Consider the following 17,500-nt stretch of genomic DNA (forward strand, 5'->3'; position numbering starts at 1 on the left):
GAACCGAGACCTGAACACTGTTTAGCTAGAATTTTATATACAAAAGTAACAGAAGAGCAGGATTTCGCTTGGCTCGTTTGTTTTCAAATATTTGGTTTAATCGAAATAGAGCCAAACAACTGGAATTAAAACAAAGAATACTCGGAATGAAATATTTTTTCATAGAATTTATTGTTAGTGGGTGGATCCAATTAGTTAGTGGATCTAATTTCTTAAAACTAGGCAGTAAATTCTTCTAGCATGCAGATCTGGATTCGACTTCCAAGAAAACACAATCATCATCGTAAGCAAAAGTACACTTCTACCTATACACAAAATACACTCACACCCACTGAAACGTACGGCACACTCTGTTACTCTATGGTTCTCAACAAAACAAAGCTTCTTTAAATGTTTGCATCAGCAATAATAAGGGAAAAATTAACAGAATAGTAGAATCAACGTCCGAGCAAATTTAAGCATAGAAAACAAAAATGTACACAAACCACATCATTTGGAACGGCAATAGTCGGAACCTGCGTCGAGTCCGGTACCAAGACGGTATTACCTGTAGGTGGGTTTGTGAAAATATGATACAACGGAAAATGTACCCACAGCCAGCAGCAAAATGGATGACGGAATAGTAAAGAAATAAATGTTTATTAATGTTGATAAAAAGACTAATTTGAAGTTTTATTTTCTGCATCGTATCACCGAAAGTTTGACTGAATTGAAACGTAACCTAAAACATTAATATGGCAACAACTGCACCGCTTTCCAGTCGAAAGCTGACACTTTTTAAATATTATCATTTAATTCTGTTATAAGTATACCAAGTCACTATACAAATTCACTATGTATCTCACGACACTATAAATCTTGTATAATAAACGTCACATCACATATACGCATTTCGAATACAATTTATATTCATCTTCAGTGTGATATTCATCTTCACTGTGACAGTTTCCCGATTCCAGATCCGGAAACATTTATTACAATTGTCCAATATAAAACTTCCATTGATTTCTCGTGACGTGGTAATGAGAATGACACTATTACACTATTTCGTTTCTTGATGGGATTGTTTTTTCGAATCAGAAAAAAAAACTGTGGAGTTGGACACTGAAAACTCGTAGGCATTTAATTGATCGACGACTTTCCAAAAGTACGCTCGAAATACTCTGTACAATTTTCCGTGTCCAACTGGAACTATGTTTGGAAATAAATCTTTGCCATGTGTGTTATCAGTTATCAGTTAGGTTTTATTATTAAATTTTATCTTAATTTGATTAATATTATCGATATTTCACATTATCTCGATGTACTCAAGCAAAAACATGGAAAACTGTTAATGACATGACATCGCCAAACTGACTCCGCTCCAGCGTTCCAGCATTCAATAAATACGAAATAAATACTCTAATAAATATTCTCCCATCGATCAACCCTCTCAGCTTCGTCCCGTCGTGGTGGCCACCGTGGGCGTTGTGGTGGTCGTGGTGGTCATTCCGTAGATCACTTCCCGCTTTCGGCTTTCCAGAAAATCATCCAACCAATCTTCAGTGCCATCTCGCGTTTTGTAGCCATTCTTCCTCCTAGTAGTCGTAATACCCCGTCGTTTGGTTGTGGGTATTCGGTTTCCCAGCATGCCGGCCATACCCATCGAAGGCAATGGCATGTCACTGTAGACACCGGCCGGAAGACCCGTATCTCCGTACACGCCAGTTCCGGGACGGTTGCCAACATACTGTTGCTGTTGAAGATACAACGGTTTCTGCAACTGATTCGGGTTTAGCCACCCAGCGAGGGGATTGTTCTGCGGGTAATATTGCTGAAACTGTGACTGAGCTGTGTTGAAGAAGTTTCCGAATGGATTATTTTGGGTGAACTGTTGGTAACCATTTTGGAAATTTGTTGACAGTGTATTGAAAGGATTATCCTGGGGCAGAATGGCGGGAAAATTGGTTTGCAGGTTACTGTACAAGTTCGATGGATAAAAGTTCGAAGGTATTTGGCCTAGGAAATTGGTGAATATATTTCCGTTCGAGGGTGCATCGTACAGCGTTTGTGAAGGAATACCATAGGGATACTGCAGCAATCCTTGGGATGGATAGTACTGTTGGTTCTTGATGTTGTTAAGTATTGCAGCAGTGTACTGAGGATCAATATAGTTTGGATTCAGTGCTGGATTGTACGTCGGAGGAGCACTCAGTGAAGGGTACGAATTCGCTGCTGCTGCTGCAACGTTCGACTCTATAGAATTTCCTTCCGTCAAGGGTAACTGAACCGGAATGGTTGTCAAATGTTGACCGTCAGATCGCTTGATCTCCGTATTGGCACTTGAAAAAGAGTAATATTAGAAAACTTTTAGAGTTTAATTTGCTATTTCAAAACGTTTTTCTTACCGATAACCATACAAATCAGCCACAAACCGTGTGATCACCACACTTCCATCCGGTTGCAGGTAGCCGTACGATCCTCTGACGGTACCGTTCTGCAACTTTTCTTCGTCGCGAAATTGCACATTCCCGGAGATAGGGTCTTCTATTTCATACCCAAATGCGTAAGTACCGGGACCTAAGGGGAAAAAAATCTTCTATATTATTCGAATCAATTTCAAACGCAATCCAAGACGCAACCGTAAGGATTTGGTATGTTGTACGACGGGTATTCGATCGTTTGAAACCGTCCACCGATGTTTTGAGGAAACTCGCGTACAAGCCGGGCCGTGCGATGTTTCTTCGGTTGCTCATCTGTGGCATATGTGCAGGCGATTGCAAGCGCCACCGTTATCTGTGAGGATACATCGAAAACAAACCGAAGTTAGCATGCTGAATCAGGAAGATCGTTAGTTTGATGGTTGAAAAACGTAGACAATTTTTAAATCAAAACTAGTAGTTACCAGACAACGAAAGAATTCAATTATTTCATCTTGCCATTTCGAATAAGCCGCTGTCAGTAACGATGTCATGTTTTCTACTCCCACAACAACCCAATTAGCACCATACTGGAAGGTACGTGAATGATTGATGAATATTTTTAATTTCAATCGATTTGATGTTTTTGCTTTTGTACGGATTCGTAATGCACAACTCCCGTGCTTAAATTATTATTGGCATCGATGACACAGCGTCTGAATTGAATTTATCTTTCAATTTTTAATCCGCTTTCACGCTTTCATCAAAAGATTCAATAGAGTCCTAGCGATATACTATATATTGATTATAGTCTTTGAATTAAAATAATATCGCACAGACTCAGACTAAAACTATTTTAAACCTATTCTTTGTTTGAAAGTCTCTTTACTAATATTAAAATCGAATAGAATATAAAAGCCATTGAAGTGTTGATAGCAAACATATAGTGGATTTTTATCGCACTGTGTTCGATGTACTGATGATTGGAAGAATTCCATTCTACTCACGGAAGTGGTGTAGATGCGATGAATAGATACATCATTTGCGTACACGACTTTAGAAGAGGTAAGTCTGGTCAAGAATTCATCGACAAACAACACAAATAGAAGTGGCCCAAGATGGATTCATTTCGGTTCGCCAGACGAGAAGGTGAAACGAAAATTCAAGGCGTACAGATGTCTGGTAAAACATTAGTAAACGCAAGAGTTCAGTCAGTCAGGGCAGGCCCGTGCTTAGAATTAACGCTCGTAACACTAAAAGCTTATACAGAGTAACACATGTCACGTTTTGTAACGCCTGTAGCTTACGAAAGATATCGCTTCATAACGCCTATAACGCATGTAACGCATCGTAACGCTTGTAACTTACAAACGAGTAACGCATGTAGCGCTTCGTCTAAAACTCATAATAATAACGCAAGTGACGCCTATTGCTCCAATAAATATAACGCATGTAATTTATAAAAGAGCAACTTTTGTAACGCTTTGTAACATCAAACATTTAAAAAACGCATGTAACGCATCGTAGCGCCAATGACTCACAAAAAAGTAACGCACGCAACGCTTTGTAACGCCTTTAACTCACGAAAAAGTAACGTATGTAAAGCTTTGTAACTCCTATAACTTACAAAAACATAACGTTTCGTAACATCTATAGCTTTCAAAAAAGTAACGCATGTATCGCTTCGTAACATCTATAACTTACAAGAAAGTAAGGCTTCATAACACCTATTACTTACATAAAAAGAACGCATGTAACGCTTTGTAACGTTTATACGATACAAAAAAGTAATCCATGTAACGCTTCGTAGCACCCATGATTCATAAAAAAAAGTAATGCACGAAACGCTTTGTAATGCCTATAACTCACGACAAAAGTAACGTATGTAATGCTTCGTAACGCCTGTAAGTTATAAAAAACAATGCATGTAACGCCTATAACTTACAAAAAAGGAACGCATCTAAAGCTTCGTAACGCCTATATCTTACAAAAACAACGTTTCGTAACATCTATAACTTACAAAAAAGTAACGCTTGTAACGCCCTGTAACGCATTGGGCTAACAAAAACGTAATGCTCCGTAACGCCTATAATTTATTAAAAAGTTACACCTATAACTTACAAGAAAGTAATGCATGTAACGCTTCGTAACGCCTATAACTTACAAAAAAGCAGCGCATGTAACGCTTTGTAACGTTTATAATTTACAAAAAAGTATCGCATGTAACGCTTCGTAGCACCCATGTTTCACAAAAAAATAACGCACGTAACGCTTTGTAACGCCCATAACTCACGAAAAAGTAACGTATGTGATGCATCGTAATACCTATAACTTACAAAAAAGTGTCGCATGAAACGCTTTGTAACGCCTTGAGCTTACAGAAAAGCAACGTTCCGTAACGCCTATAACTTACAAAAAAAGTAATGAATGTAACACTTCGTAACACCTATAACTTACATAAAAGCAACGTATGTAACGCTTCGTAACGCTTATAACTTACAAAAAAGTATCGCATGAAACGCTTTGTAACGTTTATACCTTACTTAAAAGCAACGCATGTAACACTTCGTAGTGCTTATAACTTACAAAAAAAATTACGCATGTAATACTTCGTAACATCTTCCTTAGAAGTAACGCATCGTAACTCGTTTACCGTGTGATTTCCACAAAATAACTCATAACCTGTAACCCTCAATTTAGGAGAACTATAGTATGCAATGCTTTCTAGCTTCTTTAACTTAACGTAACGCTTCCCATCTCACGATAATATCGAGTGAAACGCTTTGTCAAATCTGAAATATCTGAAAATTTGAATATTCAGTTTACCAATTTGGAAAAGTTCGATTCTTTTTTCGTTACCAATTACATAAAAACACTTTCTAATTTGAAGACTTTACACTTATCACCCCATAATTCCGTAACAGGAAGTCTGATCTTGAGTTTAGGAATTTTCTACGACATCCTTTCGTTTAAAACTACATATGTGAAAATTGGTCCAGTCATTTCCGAGAAAAGTTATAGTCAGATCTGGATAATATATAGAAATTTTGTATGGGATCAAATACAAGACCTTTCATTTTAATCTATGTTCGTTGAAATCAGTCCTGTAACTTCTGGTACGCAGTGGCGACAAACACGTGCTCGCAGTAAGACAGACAACGCAAAGTTAGAACCGACTACTTTGATTGGTGTCATCGCTGTAAGTTCCCGAGCAAAAAGAAACATATGAAGCCAGTAGCAAATGAATTTTGCAATAACTAATGTCGTTTTCGTTTTTAAATTGCACTACACTGGTGTAGCGAAAGCTGCACTGAAACCGTTCGTTTTTACCAATTGCACTACACCAGTGCTACACTTTTTCTGCACCGATACCACTGGTGTAGCACTCATCAAAAGTTTGGTGTAGCTCTGTGCAATGGAATCGTTTATTGTAGTCAATGGTTACTGTTTATGTTTTCGTCATTTTTGTTCGTTTATTCATGCCTCAGTGTAGCACTGCACCGGTGTAGTGCAAATTAAAAACGAAAACGCCATAAGTGAATGAAGTGAAGTAATTTTCGGACCTACCTTCCCATACAAATATTGGTTGCAAAAGCGGTCTACTATCCTCCTTCTTTCGAGTGTAACACCAATTACCAGCTATCTTGTGTTGATATGAACCATTTAATGATTTGTGGACAAACTTTTTGTAATAAAATTTGTGGGTTGTTAAGAATTGTAGTATTTGGCAATATTAATCTAGCCCAAATTTTATTTCCGGAAACTAATGAAGTGTAAAATTTACAATCATTCTAAAACATCAAAACAGTGCATTCCTCGTGAAAAATAAAGCATTGATTTAATAATACAAATATTTGGATCACAGTCATATATATGAGATTGGAATCTATTGTTTTACCTTTCTCATGGAGAAAAAAGATGGTGGGACCGATTTTCACAAACTTGGATTCAAATTAAAGGACTTGTAGTCCCATAGCGTGCTATCAAATTTCATCTCGATCCGACTTCCGGTTCGTGAGTTACAGGGTAAAATATGCAAAATGAACTAAAAAGTGCACTCGATTTTCTTAAATTTGATTCAAAACTGTTTCAATTTATAGAATACGCTTGTTGCTGGCCAAACGAACCGAATTCAGTTATGCCCGTACCTGCTCTCGGTTCCTGAAATACCAAATATAGTAGTCAAAAATTCAAAAACCGAACTCTCCTCGAACCGAACCTCTATCCGAAACAGTTAAGTCAATTTGGACAAACTTTGGCTCAAATCAAAGGGGCAACGTGAATAAAAATAGACTGCTTTCAACCTTTGTTCGGATCTTACTTCCGGTTCCGGAACAACACGGTGAAATGTGTTTGAACTGTCATTCAGAGCGAAAATTAAAAAAAAACGAAGAATTCCTATTAATTTGGGTTGAAACTATTAAAAACTGAAAAGGTTATGCTAAAGTATGCCTGAACATTTTTTTTGTTCCTATTCAATAAAGCTTGCTTCAGATAGAATTGGAACAAAGACAATTGCCTGTATTTCAGTTATTTATTATTGCATTCTTTTTTTATACAAATGTAGCGTTTTCTTCATACTTTTAAGAAAAAATACATATAAAATTATTCGTCACGGTTTCGAAGGAATTCTCGAATTTTTAGGCGGCGCACACCTTCTTCGTCCATCGTTTTTACTATCTTATTCCACCAGGTCGTCATCTGAATGATGTCTTTGACAACCTTTCCGTTTGCCTTGAGTCTTCTCTTCATGATTGCCCAGTATTTCTCAATATGGTGGAACTGGGGGCAGTTGGATGGGTTAAGGTTTTTCGGAACAAACTGGACCCCTTTCTCTGCATACCATTCTTGAACGACTTTGCTGTAATGACAGCTTGCCAAATCTGGCCAAAACATTACGGGATGGTCGTGGGATCGAATGAACGGAAAAATTCGTTTTCCGATGTCATTGTCTTATTTGTAATGAAAACTTTCGTATTTTTTGTTACAGCTGCAAATGTCCTGCCCAATCATAAATTTTCTTGCAAATTTGTCGGCAAATACAAATGTAAATTTGGCTGGAACATCCCCGAGCCGTTGCCAAGTAAAATTTTTGACCTGGGATTTGCCGGAAGTCACCCTTGACGTAGGTTTTATCGTCCATCAGAAGACACCCGTCGAACTTGGTCAGCACCTGGTCATATAGTTTCCGAGCACGAATTTTGACCACACTATTCTGTTTTATGGTTCGATTTGACTGTTTGCTAGCTCGATACGACTTAATTCCTTCCCGGAGTCGAGTTCTCCTCGCGGTACTATGGGCATCACCGAATTTTCTGGCCAAATCACGGTCCGACAGATTAGGAGTCCTCTTAATCGTTTTCAAAATCTTACCACGCAGTTTCCGGTCGACAGTTTCACTCCGACGATTGGCTTGAGGCTTCCGAATCGTCGTCAATGTTTCCTTATACCGTTTGATAACGCGCCATACGGTATTTCTGGGAAATTTCAGCTGTTTAGCTAGCCTAGATGCAGACCACAAAAGATTTTCCAAATAACTGTGCACAATTTTTTCCCTTCTTTCGGCTTCCGTGTTGATTGTTTACAAAGTACAGTCGATTTGCGGGATGTCAAAAATCATACGTGAAGCTGACAAAATTCCCGACACGTGGGCGCCAAGAACATCCAAATCCGTCCACCAAGAGCGCCACAATATGAGCAAAAGTTTGTTCCAATTTTAAATGAAGCAAGCTTTATTCAAAGAAAAATTTTCTCGGAGATGGCTGAACCGATTTTAATGAACTTAGATTCAAATGAAAGGTCTTGCAGCCCCATACAAAGTTTCTGATTTTTTTTCGAAACCGTCTCCCAGTTCCGGAATTACAGGGAGAAAATAAATGCACTAACTTTGCACATAGACGGCTGAACCGATTGCCACAAACTTAGAATCAAATGGAAGGAATAATTGGCTCATACAATGTTCCTGAGTTTTACTCCGGTTCCGGAAATACAGGGTGATTAGTGTAAAAATTCCAGTTTCAAATTACTTCCTCGCCTTTTTCAGTGATAACGTTACCGATTTGAACAAACCTAGATTCAAATGAAATGAAATTTCACTCGGATCCGACTTTCGATTCAGGAGTTACAGGATGAAAATTGTTGAACATTTATAAAAGTTATATAGAGCGGTGATGCAAAACACGGAAGTATACTTCAAAACTGAGCTCAAAACAATTCCAGTCGATAGGCAAATCAAATTCAGCTATAGCCATCCCCGGCTTCCGGTTCCAGTACCAGGAGTATTGTTCACAGGAGTATTGTTCACAAACTCTAAAATAAAACTTCCACTTCATTAGTTTCAAATGAAAGGCTTTTTAATTCCATACAGAATTCCTAAATTTCATCCCGATCCGACTTCCGGTTATGAAATTACAGAGTTATGAGTGTCAAAAAATTGAAACACAACACAGCCTCTACGAACGAAAGACACAGTTTGCTGCGTTCGATTTCATACACGCGGGAAAGCAAACGAAAACCTATACCGGCGGGTGCGTCACAATAGATTGATGTTTATTGTACATGCATTGAACTTCCATGTATGTATTTTCAAATAAATTGTTTAGAAAATTTTTGCAGCCGGTATAATTCTAATGATAATAGTAATAATAAAAATCCAATCACAAAGCATATTCTATGTTACTGGTTTAAAAGTGTTATACTATATAGTATTAGGTTAATATACAAAAGAAACCTGAGCTTTACGTTCGTTTGATCTATTTAATAAATAGTGCATAAGATGTAAATCAACCAGCTTGAATTAATACAAAGTCATATTAATTTAGAATGGCATATTTTTGCCTTTCTCATATAGAGAGGTCACAACCCCGACTGTTAAAAATTTCCCGGGTTGACGGTTCAATGTGGTTCAAAAGCGCTTGGTGTCAGTAGGACTGTTTCTCGAAGATGGCTGACCCGATTTCGATAAACTTGCTTACTCTCACTATTTTCTAGTATGGGTACAACACCCACATTTATTACCATTGAGAACTTAGTTTTACAAAACTTCTCTATTTGAGCAACAAGTGGTCTGAAGCAATTTCAGAATGAATTCTATTTTCTCTTCGTGCCTAATTAGAATTTATCCAGCCAATGTATGACAATAAACAAATTCCCCCCGTCTGCCATGTCTCACAAACAACTTCCCGAATGGCCATTAACCCCAAAAAAATCCTGTAGATTCAGTCTCCTTATCCGTCGAGTGGACAACTGATTCAGACTGGTAGCATTTAATAAACTTCGCTAACTGTTTTTCCCGCAGAGTCAACTGCCAAAGAGGAGGCTTTTTGATGGACTCATTTGACACTTTTGGTTACTGCGCGCCCGCTGGGATACGATGTGAGTTCGGTGTTCCATTCTGTCTCACGACGGGAACCGTAAAATACTCCTGCGCGAAAGAAAGCGTTCCCCGGTCATGGATCGGTACAGTGCACTAAGAGAGGGAGAGAGAGAGAGAAAAAAAAACATTTGACCACTGACCGGTCGCTGTCAGTGGAGGTAGTGGTGGTTGTGGGTGGTGGGTATTGTAAGATCAAAAAGACTCGCACGCCACTCGTCAAGATCGAAAGATTGGCCGACCGGCAGGACTGACCGGCCGGCGGCGCTTGCTCGTGCCAATTTCCATAATATTTACGGAAGACGCAACGTGAATGAAGCAGTCGGTCAGAATGTGGGTGCGAGCTGCAATCGCAATGCAAAACGAAACGAGAAGGAAGCTCGCGCCCACCGCCCGATCACGATACCAGTTGGTAAGCAATCGACGAAAGATTGTTTATAATTATCGGTTCTTGACATCATCTTGAGACTGAAGTGCGATGAAATGAAGATACTATGTGAGCTGGAATTAATTTTTGGTCAATATTGACTGGACATGTCAATTAGACGAGAATGAGGTCTTTCGAAGCTCAGTGAAAAAAAAAATCTGCTAGGAATATTAACTAACAACGATTTGAATCGTTGCTTTTTTGTCAATTTCTTTTGCCGATTTGAAAAGTGATATTCAAACAATTTTTTATTAGTGTCAAGGTAGAAAGAAGCTGTTTCTGAAATGTTTTAAAGTTTCAACTATCTCGTCGCCAAAATGATATATTCATGTTGATAAGATCTTGCTCTACAAATGGTGCGATTGCAAGTGTGTTTTGTACTATTATCTGCTTCAGAGTGACGAAAAAGCATTTCATCGAACTCAATTAGTTCGATTAAAGCGAGCATAGAAGAAAAACGGATAGAATATCGGAGAATATACCGGTCAGTAATTTTTCATCATGACAACGCTCGGCCACATAATGTGGTTCCAATCAAAACTAACTGGATTATTATTTGTTATTTTTTTTTATTTCTATTTCACCCCGGTTTTAACCATGATTGGTCTTTCGCCGGGGTGACTATCTGGATAATATTACGTGGGTTCTGTCTTTTTATTTATAAAGTCCATGGAAAACCGCTCGCAAAAGGTTCAAAAGAACTAGAACTAGTGATGAATTCTATTCTATAGTATTACGAAATTCTCAAAAAATTCTTCGCCTCTTGAGAAGAATGCGGTTGAAGTTCTTGTATAGTGCCATAAAAAATCGCATGAAAAGCCCAGCATAAAAAATATCAATATTTAATTGCCTCCAGTTTCGAAGTAATTCTAGGAACTGAAACTAGCTGGGATGAAAGCGTCAGAAGCGAAGATTGCTTTACTTTTGCAAAAATTATCACTCCTAAATAGAAATAATTTGAACAATATCGGGTGAAGTTCATAAAGGTCATCAAATGGTGAGATAACTAAGTCCTCACAAGTTCCTATCTCATGCCTCCCCGAGCGTCTATGATGACATTTGGTCAATAGAACGGCGTCGACTGGGTGCTATCGCCTTCTGCGTTAGTAGCAGAATGAGAGGGTGCGAAATGGATTGTAGTTTGAAGCACATCCTAAAGTGCTTTATCATAGTATATTGCAACATGTTGTTTGTTGCATTATTTGTTATATATTGAATTGAATTATATTACATTGTATTATACTGCATTGCATTATATCACATTATATTGTATTATATTATATTATATTATATTATATTATATTATATTATATTATATTATATTATATTATATTATATTATATTATATTATATTATATTATATTATATTATATTATATTATAAGTATAAGTATTGTGTTATATTGTATTATATTGTGTTATATTGTGCTAAATTATATTATATTATGCTGTGTTATTTCATCTTATATTATATTATATTATGTTATATCACAGAGAACAGATATCTAACAGACATTCATACGTGCAAAGTCGTGTGCAACGGTGATTTTAAATGGATTTTCACTTGTATGCTTTACACAGCTTTTTAAAAAAGTTTGTACTAGCTTGGATGTGATATATTATATTGTATTTTATTATATTATATTTTTTATATTATTTTATATAATATTATATTATATTATATTGTATTATGCTCAAGTATATCGACAACGGGGAGGGGCAGGGAGTTTATGGAAAAATTCATACTTCAATTGAATATTCATTATTTTTACACCATATTTATCTTAACTACGACATGGAGGATGTAAAGTGCAATAAAATCAACTTAGAAAAAGTCAAGCGTAGACTAAATATAATAAATTGGCAAAGTGTGTTGAATGTAGAAGGAATTGTCATCGAAGAAGTGGATAACTTTTATCTTATTATAAATAATATATTATCTGAAACTCTGCCAATGAAAACAAGAATAAAAAATCACAACAGTAAATTACCTGTGTGGTTTAATCCACAACTCAAACACCTGAATAATAGAAAACAGAAAACACATAAAATTTATAAACGAAAGAATCTCCGAAATTGCTTAGACCTCTGCAATCAACTCAAAATTGCCATAAATACAACACATGAAGACTATAAACGCAAAATTTAAAACGGAACAAAGAGCTGTCCTGAGATTTTTTTTAACTACACAAAAACTAAACTAAAAAGCAACAATTTTCCATCTCAAATGCATCTCCATGGGCAAATAGGAAACAATTTGCCAACTTTTTTCCAAAAGTATATACATCGTATTCAGAAACTGACCGTGACTGTGAATACTTTTCTTTCATACCTCCATTTCCCAACTCCATCTATCAGAACATGACATTTTTACAGCACTGAAAACCGTCGACACCTCAAAAAGGCCTGAACCTGACAGTATACCACCAATATTCTTAAAAATCTTGCTGAAGAACTTACACTACCACTACAACTACTTTTTAGTGATAAGTTACACTTAATAAATGTACTTTTCCTAAAGCAATCTTCTGGAAATCTTCTTTTCTTGTACAAATATGGTGCAAAATCTAACATTCGGAACTACCGTGGATTAGCCATTATCCCTTGCATTCCAAAATTATTTGAAAAGAACATAAACGAAAAACTTTTTCACCAACTGAATAATGTAATAACTGACAAAGCTTTCGACCGTACTGACACACCATTACTTCCATACCAAACATAAAAATATTGCATAGAGCATAGCCTTATGGAGTGACCTAAATCATACTTAACGAATCGTGTACAAGTAGTTTGCTACCAAAACATAAGCTCTGAACCAATTAATGTAACATCTGGCGTACCTTAGGACTCTCACCTAGGGCCTTTTATTTTCATTTTACATATAAACGACATTTCCTTCATATTCAAAAATCTAAAAGTGCTTTTATATGCAGACGACATGAAACTCTTCATGGAAATTAAAAGTATCGACGACGCTGTAATATTCCTGAACGAAATCAATCTGTTCCACATTTGGTACTGCAAAAGTCTACTTCAACTCAATGGAAAAAAATGTAACTCAATAACTTTCAGTAGGAAGAATGAAATTCATTCTGTAAACCATGCCCGTGAACAAGGATGATTTCTCGACTTATTTCTTGAATTTGGATTTAGAATTTTTATTTCAATATTTTATGCCTTCCCAACCTTTCAAAGGCCCCCATCTCTCTGGACAGTATTTCCTCTACCATCATACGAAGCACGCTGTATGCTCATCAACATACAAACACTTAAATAACGTCGTAATCTTTTAATGATTAATTTTATTAACAGCATTATTTCTCAATGCGTACAAAACTCTTCAATTCTATCGCAATTAAATTTCTATGAACCTAGACGTCAATTACAAACAAGAAAATTATTTTTAGAAAAACACAATAGAACAAATTATGCACAAAATAGTCCAGTCAATCGAATTACGCGTCACTGTAACCAATTTTGTAGTCATCTTGACCTAACTATGTCAAAAAATCAAATCTAAACCCAACTTTATCGTAGAAATAATGCGTAGAGGCTTGTTCTCACGGAAAATATAGGGAAAGGTGTTCAATTGCCGGCAGTGTTCGGTTGCCGGCACCCCACCGTAACTTTTGACAGAAAGCAGATAGCGTCATTCCGCCAAATGTCATGTGTGTGTAATAACAGCACGTTTTTTTTTGTGCCGAAGCAAAAAGACGCTTGTACTTTACACTTTGCTGCGTTCAAAACAAATTTTACTTGCGTGAAAATCAACACAAAAGTTTTTTCTGACTTTTTTTATAGTATCATAAATCGAAATACCGGATGCTATAAAAATTTTCGCAACCAAAGTTTTATTTTATCACTTTCAAAATATCTACCGATTTCGGTTACAGACACCCCATTTTTTCGACAAATCGTGAAAAATTGTCAGTGATATACAGGCTGCTGGCGAGACAAAGCAAGTCAAAGTTTGGGACAATCATCTAGCTGCTCATACAGCAGATGCTCCGGCTAAGAAAAAACGCGGAAGACCGGCCAAACCAACACCAAATGCGCTACCATCCAAATCATCGAACAAGAGAGCCAAGGTGAAGTTACCATCATCAGACAATGAAGACTTGTCCAAAACGCTTCCAAAAAAAAGTTTTTTCTTTGAAGAACTGCAGTCTTTACTTATATTTTTCCATTTTTAGTGAAATTGCTTGGGCTGCCGGTAACCGAACACCTTTTTGGAAATAACCAAAATCTTTCGCTTTACTAAATTAATAAAAATTATTTTTCAATCGTTTAAATTTTTTTTTAGTCAGTTGTTAGCAAGGGACTTTAGCTTTCCATTAATGTATAGATGTCCGAATAATGTGCAATAAGTCATAAGTTATGAGCCTTAAATAAAAAGGTGCAGGTAACCGAACACTCTCCCCTACAGGATTCGAAACTATTCACGTCTTTTCACAAGAGATTTGCATCGTATGATGAGACAGCCCATCGCTGCAAATGAAGCGTTTTTTAGGCTATGGAGAAATCGTTGTAGAAAAGTATCGAATACTTTGTAGCTGAAGGATTATAAAAATAAAAATACTTGTGTTTGAAGAAACTGTAACTGTGAAGAATCATGACTGAGAACATAACACACTTGAAGTGAACTTCCGTACAAATGCAGACTGCAGACGGCCGCAGTGTGGTTCCATTCCCAGGCTCGCCTCTGAAGCATCATAGCTAAGAGGACACACAATCACTAATAAAACGTACCTTTTGTCCTCTGCTGACATTTGTCAAACGACACAGAAAAAGAAGTTTCACTCAAACGGATTGCATAATTTTACAACAATCCGAGTTTATCAGGGCTGTGATTCTGGTTTAGCTTAATTAGTCAAAACAAAGTCTTGGAAATACGTTCCTTTTTCTTACTGAAAACCCTTCCAGGTCAAAAGACGAACAATCGGATTGATAACATTTGCCCGTCTCCAGTAGCGATTCAAGAACCGGCAGAGTCACGTTTACAGATATTTGATTAGAATTTTTATTAGATAGGGCTCGCCATGCACAAAACCTATTTGTACAAACAATAATAGCAACAAAAGTGATCGAACGAATATTTATTCAAACTTTAACTTGCACTATGACGCGCTTGATGAACAATTCGGTTCCAGTTCTAAACTACCATATTGCTTTGAATGAGAAATATGGCATAGAATATTAGTTTTCCAGCTTTTAAGAAAAATAAATAATCTAGCAAGCGATTTGTTGAAGATGCAGATGTACGATGGTTTCAACTATCGTTATCATATGTCAAATGCTACGTAGCGTCTTCCATGTTTGTTAATCACAACTTGAACTGTAAAACACTATGTTTTTCAATTCTTCAAACCACGAAATTCCAACGGCTCATTATAAGTTTAGTGGATTCGGATGTGAATAGTTTCTATTAAAAAAAATGCAATAGAATTGTCTGTCTGTCTCAAAACTGTTCCAATTTCATTGTTGTATTTTCAAGCCAACAAATCACTTGCTTGCTTACTAAATGCAATTTTTTCACATTGAAAAAAAAAGAAATCTAAATTTGGAACAACTTGAATAGTGGCAATTCACTAGTAAAACAATATTCCCATACACTACCAGTTGACTACAGCCTAAGTTTCGGAGCTACATGTTATAACAAGGCATTGCTTCTCTTGGCATATTGTCGAAAACTCAAATTTCAAAAGAAGTACCAAAATACACTAAATCTATTATTCATCCACTGTTCACTATCGTTCAAAGAATGATGATAAACACTTACGATTGTTATGGATAACTTCCTGTTTCTTGCCATGGCCAAACGTGACACAGTGCAATATTCGTATTCCCAAGTATAATCCAATTATAATTCTGCATCCAAGTATTTGAGCTCCGCAATAAATCAAGACTTTAACCGGCAAAAATAATCAACCAAGCACTCCTCCTTCCTCGGAAACAAGTTCCCTATTCGTGCACCAGCCCCACACACCCGAACGGTTCTCGTTCCCGTCACGACACTACGTTGAACACTGCCGGCATAAGCTGCCAAAAATCTGCAAACCTGGACCGCTTATTGTTTGCGGAAATACACTCACTGTCAGACTGGATTGAGTCGCCTGTTTGACAATTGTATTTATAACACATCCAACCCATCCAAACGGAAATTTCTTTTCGCACATTTTGACGTGCGGGATCAAACAAAGCACACTCATCCGAGCGGTTGGCGAGAAGAAAGAAAGTATTCTTAGGCGGAGAGGTTCGCGAACCTCGCGAATGATCAAACACCCTTTTTGGGTGGCAGCGGCGAGCTCACCCGCAAGGGGAAAATCTATAAGGTTTGAGAAGCAGACGAGTAAACATCACACATGTGTTTTTTTTTTTTGCGGGAGAATCGCATGCTTTCAGCTGGGCGTTTGTGAGCTGACCGAATTTCGATTTTGCCTGCCGTTTTTTGTAGGGGAGGAAAATTTAAACTGTGCGGCAAATAATGCTTAATTTCGAACCACTTCGAGATTTGATTCCAAGCCATAAGTTCGTTCTCCTATGCTAGGAATTTCCAATTCAGCAAATGGAAATGTTTATGGAAATGAAAGCAATCTATGAGTTGAAACTTTCAAATTATCGGTAAAGATATGCAAATTAATTACCCACCCAATTCTGCATAGCTATATTTTTATGTGTAATTACTAATATCTGTTATTTCGGAGTTATATTTCGCATCCTACGGCTCTGCAACGTGTGAAACAATTTAGATTTCAGTAATGATGCCCAACATAAATATCGTTAAATAGATCAGGAAACCGGCAAAATAAACACACTAATAGTTTTTTGTATCAGTATCCAGCTGGGGGATCTCAAGTACTCATTTTGATTTGAAAACTGCTAGAAAAATAACTCAAAACACTGCTGTTCCACAGTACTCCAAAAACTGTTTGAAAACTACTCGAAACCCCTGCTTGAGAACTTATCGATGAACGGCTCGTCAACAATGCAACAAGAAAAGCTGCTCGAAAAACTGATTGAAAAACAGCTCTAAAATCAGTTCGAAAAGTAACTCAGAAAAAACTGGTCAAAAGCTGCCTAAAAAATCTTGTTAATAAACTTGCATTATAAACTACTCAAAATATTGCTCGAAAAACTGCCCAATATCTTGTCGAAAAACTGGGAGCAAAATTGTTCAAGAAACTAATCATGAAACGGCTTGGAAAATGACGCGAAAAACTGCATAAAAATAATTTTTAAAAAAACTATCCAAACTGCTTGATAAAATGCTCTAAACTTTGCCCGAAAAACGGATTGAAAT

The 17,500-nt window shown here is 36.9% G+C and overlaps 1 protein-coding gene across 1 annotated transcript; it reads right to left on the reverse strand.

Annotated features, from left to right (window-relative positions):
• Positions 1–1,223: 1,223 nt before the first annotated feature.
• Positions 1,224–16,288, reverse strand: LOC131438662 (uncharacterized). The gene is made up of 4 exons (XM_058608819.1): positions 15,980–16,288; positions 2,622–2,775; positions 2,388–2,559; positions 1,224–2,321 (listed from the first exon to the last, which is right to left on the reverse strand). Exons 1-4 carry the CDS (start codon positions 16,010–16,012, stop codon positions 1,433–1,435), a joined length of 1,248 nt encoding a protein of 415 aa, XP_058464802.1. The 5' UTR covers positions 16,013–16,288; the 3' UTR covers positions 1,224–1,432.
• Positions 16,289–17,500: the final 1,212 nt, after the last annotated feature.

The sequence above is a fragment of the Malaya genurostris genome, chromosome 3 (assembly GCF_030247185.1).
Source record: "Malaya genurostris strain Urasoe2022 chromosome 3, Malgen_1.1, whole genome shotgun sequence".
Lineage (NCBI taxonomy): Eukaryota > Metazoa > Arthropoda > Insecta > Diptera > Culicidae > Malaya > Malaya genurostris.

Excerpts from the sequence above, each read along its gene's own strand:
- LOC131438662 (XM_058608819.1), bottom strand. The coding sequence starts at position 16,012 with ATGGCAAGAAACAGGAAGTTATCCATAACAATC. Across the intron at positions 2,776-15,979 it reads GGAAGTTATCCATAACAATC|ATAACGGTGGCGCTTGCAAT; the intron begins GTAAGTGTTTAT and ends GTATCCTCACAG. Across the intron at positions 2,322-2,387 it reads GCTGATTTGTATGGTTATCG|TGCCAATACGGAGATCAAGC; the intron begins GTAAGAAAAACG and ends CTCTTTTTCAAG.